The sequence below is a fragment of the Crocodylus porosus genome, unplaced genomic scaffold (assembly GCF_001723895.1).
Source record: "Crocodylus porosus isolate Cpor-Errol unplaced genomic scaffold, CroPor_comp1, whole genome shotgun sequence".
NCBI lineage: Eukaryota > Metazoa > Chordata > Crocodylia > Crocodylidae > Crocodylus > Crocodylus porosus.
In genome coordinates, this window is record NW_017728910.1 from 27,510,427 (window position 1) to 27,517,714 (window position 7,288).

At 50.1% G+C, this 7,288-nt stretch overlaps 1 protein-coding gene across 1 annotated transcript in view; it reads right to left on the minus strand.

Moving 5' to 3' along the window:
- The window catches only part of ATP13A5 (ATPase 13A5), a 41,910-nt gene that overhangs the window by 22,891 nt on the left and 11,731 nt on the right, over positions 1–7,288 (minus strand). Inside the window, exons 11-13 of the mRNA XM_019532548.1 lie at positions 6,560–6,717; positions 5,068–5,256; positions 3,539–3,600 (exon numbers count right to left, since the gene is read on the minus strand). Of these exons, the coding sequence (XP_019388093.1) occupies positions 3,539–3,600; positions 5,068–5,256; positions 6,560–6,717 (409 nt within the window). The remainder of the gene's footprint in view (positions 1–3,538; positions 3,601–5,067; positions 5,257–6,559; positions 6,718–7,288) is intronic.

Consider the following 7,288-nt stretch of genomic DNA (forward strand, 5'->3'; position numbering starts at 1 on the left):
CAGCCTGCCGTGTCTAATTGGGAACAATTTACTGTAGGGACTTCAAGGAAGTGCAATGAAGTGGCAGGGTGACAGTGCTGACTTCCTAATAAATGTGCGTATGTGCAAGCATACTTTTTCCCTGGAGTTACTGTTTATACCCTAGTTAACAGTGAATAGCCTCTCCTACGACAACACAAGTGTTTAAAGGCAACAGTCTGAAGTTCAACAAGACAGCTGCTCTCATACAAAAGGATCCTTGCATTTCCGGATCTGTTGCCACTTCTGTACCAGGCAACCTGGCTCCAGCTTATGGAGCCCTGCTGCAGTGGGTTAATTAAGTAATTAATGCTTGTGAAGCACTGAAAGCTGATCCATCCTATATCGCGTATTAAAAAGACTGGCCAGAAAGCCTCTCCATCGCAGTGAGGGTACTCGGGTTAGCCCAAGTCTCTGAGAGCGGGGCTGTCTGGACACAAGTAGAGTAATCACGTGTCACACGTTAATGAGATGGGAGCGGGCAGGAGCACTTTGCATTGGGATGCTGGCAGGCCGTCAACCCGGTTCCCTGCTAGGCAAGGTTTGAACACGCCTGCAATAGTCATCCTTGCAATCCGGCACCTCCTGGTACAGAAATGTCACAGAGCTCATTTCTTCCCGTGCTCGCGGGAGCGGACACCGAACTGCGGGGCGAAATCAAGTGAAATAATCGCGCCGTTACGTGGAGCTGTTTTGCTTTTGGTGGTTTGTGAACTTTCTGCTGAATGAAAGCCTCTCTCTGCTGTGAAAAGCACAACGAACTTCCATTAGTCGCTGGCCAGGAGCCAGGCAGAGATTGTATTACTTTCCTCTGATTTAGTCCTACTAGAAGAATCCTTTATTGGGTGACGCTTGTTAATTAATCTCTTCTCATTAATTTGCATCAGATAGTAATTTTCGCTCTGTCCTGTGGGGAGCTTATTATTAGGACTGTAATTTTTCCCCTCTCACCATGAATCCATTCTTTCATTTGTTATACACAATTATCTCTTCTGTGCCGAAGCACCAGGTCTGTTGGCAACGATTGCTAACGGCAAGAGAGTTGATATGGAGCATGCCCTGTTCCCACCCACCGTGTCCGCGCAGCACCTAACCTCGCCTCGCATGTGCTTGGGCTACATGGGATATGCTTGATGCAACACGCAGTTAAAAATGTCATTCCCACGGTTATAAACGGCAAACGGGTGGGATCCCTGCTCCAATCAACACGTTTCCCATGTTTGCTACCACCCGGCCCTTGAGCATGTCTAGACACTCTGGCAATGGGATTAAAGTGTTGTGGGGGCCTGGGGGTCATGACAGCAGTTGGGTTTTAGGTCGTTTGGATGGTAAAATATCACGGTAGAGATGATTCATTGACTTGGTGATTTTAATGTCTGAGGGATTGATATTATACTGTCATTGAAGCCAATGCCTGTTTTTACAATTAAATGTCAGTAGGGGAAGGAGGGCATCCTGGTGTTGTGAGGGTGAGAGGTTTGTTTCGCCTATAAGGAATATTTATGGACTCACACCCTGCATGACAGCTGAATAAGCTCAGTATATAGTGGAGGGAGGTCATTCAGTAAATCCCCCCCTCCCTGCATTTAACGAACATTGCATCTGCGTCTGTTAATGAGCAAAACAGTGCACTCAATACAACACAGTGTTGGCACTGTGCCTGGGGGCCCTAGCTGAGGTGGGCACCCGAAGTCCAATGTACTGAATGATGCACAGAGCTGGTGCCTGCGCTGAGGAGCTTTCAGTCTAAACCAGTGGTTCTCAACCATTTTTAGACTCAAGCTGTGAGCGGATCCAGGATTTTGGAAAGGGGATGTGCAGATGGTGTGGTGCATCATCACATGTAGCACAACACCCACTGCAGAAAGACTGGAAGCTTGACTAATAAGTAGGGGCCTAGAGCTGTACTACTCAATTTGAGACTGAAGCCAAAAAAAAAAAGTTGATTGGAATGTGCTTTTAATTTGCTATGTCATATATATCACATATTATATATAAAAATGCAAACAACTATGCAAAAATAATCCAAAGATGTTGTTTCATTCATCCTGCAGTCATTACAGTTAACTGTACATCTTTTTCAGCTTCAGAAACCAAAATCAAGCTTTCTGGAGCATCTGGGCAGTGCCTCCAATGCTCCATAGAAAGTGATTCCTCCACCTGAGCTAATGTTCACCCGAGTTAATATTTCCACGCCTGACTCAGTGCTTTTAGCTAGAGTTAAAAACCAGTCTGCAGGTCTGTGCAATGGGAGCTATGTTACTAGAAGCAGCTACCTGACAGCAGCACTGCAGATGTAAGGATAGTTGGGGTAGTGAAACCGCTAAAGACCATTTAAAAAGAAAGAGGGTTGTTAACACCTATGGAGTGAAGAGTTTAGAAGGAATCAAGCACATTATAACGAGCCTTTAAGTCAACCAACTGCCCCATTGCTGCCTGAATAGAAGTGCTGCTGCCACTGGTAGGCAGGTGGCTTTACACTTTGGATGGAATTAAAGTGGGGTGCAAATGCATCCCCCCAGGTCCCCGTCTGACTCGAGGGCTCCTTCATTAGACTCGAACTCCCTCTCAGAAAATGCCAGATCTTTGTTTTCACTCTTTTTTTTGACTACAGAGAAATGCTGGGGCAACTCTGCTATTGCAGACATCTCAGAAAGGCCACACCAGGTTTGTGCCCCTCTGAATTCCTGTCTGAATTCTCTGGGTTTATCTAGGGAATCACGTTTGCTCCTGTAACTGCGCTCATCTTGTGAGGCAGTCCACAGCATCCTCGAGAGGCCTCCAAAGGAAGGACGTGAGTGCCTAAAACTCACCTCATCCAAGGCCAAGAGTGTGATCCTCAAAGCCCCTGTCTGATTCCCTTGGCAGCAGATTTTCTCTGGGAAACCTCCCGGGGCCTCTCGCCTTCTGCTGCTGCATGCACAAGCGCTGCTGCGCTCTGGTCAGGGCTGAGCAGCTCTGTGCCTGGCTCATGCCAAACTTGGGCGGGATCCAGAGCCGGTCTCCCCCGAGACGCAGGACACCCGACGCATCTACAGGACTCGGCATGTTAAGATGTCGCTGCCACCACCATTTCCACTGAAAGCTACAGCAACAAGAGGCCGTGCTGGTGACAGGCCTCTCTCTTTCTGATATAGCTTGGTGCTTACATCACTCACCTGTGCTACTGGACCCTTGGGTTCAGGTCCCTCCTCTACCCGGGGGGATCAAGCCTACCCCGTGTCTGACCTGCCCAAAGGTGTGTACTTCCCTCACTACCAGGCTGTCAGCTCTTCAGGGCTGGGGGTGCTCCTCACTCCTCCTAAAGCTGCTCCCCTTTGCCATGACAGGATTTGCTGAGCCAGAAAGAGGGGTCTGGCTCTCCTGCCTATCGGCTGCATGACTCGGCTAGGAGCGGGGAGGTCTGGGCTCTAATCTCTGTTGCAAGAAGTGTCTATGCACTACCTCTCTCTATCCTAGGTGAGCAGCTCCTAAATATAATCCCAAAATACAGAGTACATTTGTAGACAAAAAGGCTTACCGGCTTTCTCCTGAAGGGATCACTCCCCATAGATCCAGACCGTCTTCTGTTAGCGTGCCAGTCTAGTTCAAATAAACATGGGATTACTTGGTTATATAAAGCTGCAGGTCCCAAGTCTGCCCCTTGACCCAATGTAAATGAAACTAGGCTGAATTTGAGCATTGTACGACCGCAGAAATGGTGCAAAACAAGCAATGTCTTAAAAATAAGCAAAGCAGTGATTCCAAGGCTGAACGGTGTACATCGGGGGCCCTCTGCCTCCAGCCCATCGGGCAAATATGACACATGGAGCCATAGTATCTGGGCATGGGGCTCCCCACAGGTCGGGAAATTTGGCTGTGAGGGAGTGGTGGAAATTAATACAACCACCTCCCCTGCCGCCAAATTCCCAAGCTCCAAACCCCGCACGGTTGCTTGGGGCCAGGCCGTGCCCCCTCCCCTCCCCTTCACGGCTGTATCGGGGCCAGGCCGTGTCCTCTCCCCGTGACTGGATCAGGGCTGGGCCACCCCCCAGCCCCACAGGGCCCAGGTCAAGCCGCCTTCCCTGCCTTGGGGCAGGGTTGGGGCTGCCCCCACTGCACAGCAGGATGGGGTCTCGATGCAACGCCCCGGGTGTTAGTTTGGGGCCATAAGCCAGATCCGGCCTGCAGATGGACCGGGCACTACCCACCTATCTGCGGCCAGACAGGTTGAGCATCACGGGTGTGTGTTGTCCTAGCTCCTCTGGAAGCAACCAAGATGCACCGAGTTTCCCCTGGCTTAGAGTCTGCCCCTGCCTATCAGCAATATGTTAGCTAAATTGTATATACTGGTCAGAGGGAAGTTTTATGAGAGTGTGGGAGGCAGAATGAGTGAAAGGGTTTGGGAGAAAAGGGAAGTATGGACCAAATCCATGTCTTGCCTAACTGGCTCTGTCTCAGGCAGCTGCACTGGCACTGAATGAGCCTGTACTTGCTGCAAGTCTTGGCCTGGTGTTTTCAGGCCAGCATCAGTACCTGGGATGATGGAATTGCCCAGATTTTAGAGTGGGACATAATTAAGGAAAGCAGAGTGGCGATTGTCCAAGAGGTCAGATGCATCGAGGGCCGTATTTGGAGCCAGCTGCAGCCCTGCACATGGGGCACCCTGCATGAATTATTCACACCTGATATGGAGGTGTGTGTGTGAATTTAGAGTTTGGCGGACTCTACAGCAAGTCATGGGCTTCTGTCTACAAAATACCTGCCAGCCACATGGATGCCGAGAAATGGGGCATATCCAGCACCGGGGCTGTGGCGAGATGATTTCTGGAGGAACAGCAGCTTCAAATTTATATATGGGCACATGGCTGCACCCACATCCCCACCTCCCTGCCCTGCAGCGGCTGGTGGTTCGGTGGGCAAGGCCTGGCGTAAGTCTCTCTGTACATGGAGGAAGCAGATGAAGTCTGATTCCCTGAGCATGCACACAAGGAAGATGATCCCGAATCCGCAAAGAGGCACCGAGTCCCTGGCTGACACGCTCGTTATGCGCCGCGCTACGTTCCTTACTTTGTCAAAGCACACAAGGTTTATCTGCCCGCATATGTTGATCCTCTGTGGGCTGATGCAGAAAATTTTCTTATGCTTCAGCCTCCTCTGGGCATAAACAATGGCTGTTGTCAAAGCCGCCGGGATAGCGGGGGGGACGGGGACGGTGAGGAGGAGCAGAGCCATCGTTATCGTGTCTGATACAGATTGCTGAAACAGAACGAGGGTGGGAAATGGTTAAGGGAAGGAGTTTGTTCATAGTTAATAAGGAGACCATTGTGCTCTCATAGGTGCTGGGCATAAGACCAATTATCAAGAAGGAATTTTATATCCTGGCCAGGTCCCTTCCAGCCCCACGTCTCTATGACTCAGTGAAGCTTTTCAGACTTGAATTCCCCCTACAAAAATGCAGCTCACAGTTTTCACTCTTTTTTTGACTACAGAAAAATGCTATAACAAATCTTCCATTGCAAAGACCTCTGGAAGGGCAGAGTGTTTGGGGGACTCTCAAAATCTCTGGGTTTGTCTTGAGGATTACATTTGCGCCCCTCACAGGCCAGCCTGGTTGAGAATCCCTGCTCTCGGGTCTCATGGCCTGAAAAGCCTTGTCTAAATACTTCACCTTTCCATAAGCCCTTGCTCCACCACTCAGTCATGGGGAGAGCATTGCTTTGGGGAAAGCACCCATATTTCCACCCCTCCTTTTATTTGCTAGGCTCTTTGTCACAAGACGGTGACCAAAATGCCCGTTCTTTCCACAGCACCCTCTGTAGTGACATATGTACGATACTTCTTACAACAGTGCAAGAATTGAAGAAAATGGCTATGTGCAACTAACTGTGACAGTTCATTACATATGAGCCGTGTGCTCCTTAGGAGGTAGAGAAGCTTTTGTACCTTCAGCACCAAAGCGCCTTCTCCTGCCACTGGAATTACTGTAAAAGAGCAACTCCACCTGTTTCCAGTGAGTAGCAGGGAGACCAGCTGGAGTGAGCCACTGAAGAGAGAGACTTAGGATCATGATCCCAATGCAGCAAGGGAAGTTTAGGTTAAATATTAAGGAAAAAATCTCCTCCTAGGAGGGTAGGTAGCACTGAACAGGTTACCTGGAGAGGTGGTGACATCTCCATCCTTGGAGATTTTGAAGATCTGGCTAGACACAGCCTTGGCTGGGATGATGTGGTTGGGGCTGGTCCTGCTTGGGGCAGGGAGTTGGACTAGACGTGACCTCCTGAGCTCCCTTCCACCCTCCTTTTCTGTTATTTTAAGTATCACACATGCACTTTCTAGTGCTGAAAAATCACTGCAGCACAATGGTTTTTTTGTTCCTGGAGGAAGTCACAGTTTATTCTGTTTGTGATGCTCTGTTGTTTTCTCATTGGAAATTAAAAACTTGACTAGAGGATGGTCCATTAACTATGTGAGGAGCAGAGGGAGGCTCAAAGCACTCCACGTACTCAGCTTACCCTCTCCCATGGGCAAGGGAATGCCTTACACCATCGTCCATACTGACCTTCCTGTATGCGTACACGCACGCTGTGTAGATCAGTCCAAGTACGCCGATCACTGCAAGGCCTACGATGAACTTGAAGGCATCTCTGTAGAGTTTGAAGTTCATAGGCTTGGGGTACAGGATGGATCTCACCAAGTCACCTTTAGCTGTGTTGAATCCTACGGTAAGACAAGGGTCACACATTGCACGTGTTGGGCCCCTGGACAGCTTTTCTGTGGTGCGCAGCCAGCTCACGCAGGGTGAAATTCCTCAATAAGCAACAGCCTCCGGCAGCCTCCCCATGGATCTGGGAAGTGTACAGCACTGTTTCAGCTGTGCTGCTGTGGGAATAGGAGTTTTTTGGGCAAGGCTCATCATGTTGTGGCTGCTGTCCCTTGGGCGCCCCGGGAGCCTCGTGCAGTGAGCGTGGGCAGGCCCCAGGCTGGCAGAGCTGCCACGGGCAGCCTTGCCTGCTGGGGAGGGTGCATGCCACCATGCCACAGAGCGAGCCCATTCAATCCAGCTCAGAGTGCAATGGGGAAGTTGTGAGCGTAAATTAACCTAATTTGGGACAGCAAAGTCCCACCGCTCACGCAGGTTTCTAACCTGTGTACAGGACCTCCACCTGACGCAGGAGGTACATGGTCCCACTAGGGGGAATGCCTTACTGGATCTGGTATTGGCAACGGGGGAAGACATAGTAGGGGACCTACAGATCGGTAGCCATCTGGGGGACAGCGATCACCTAAA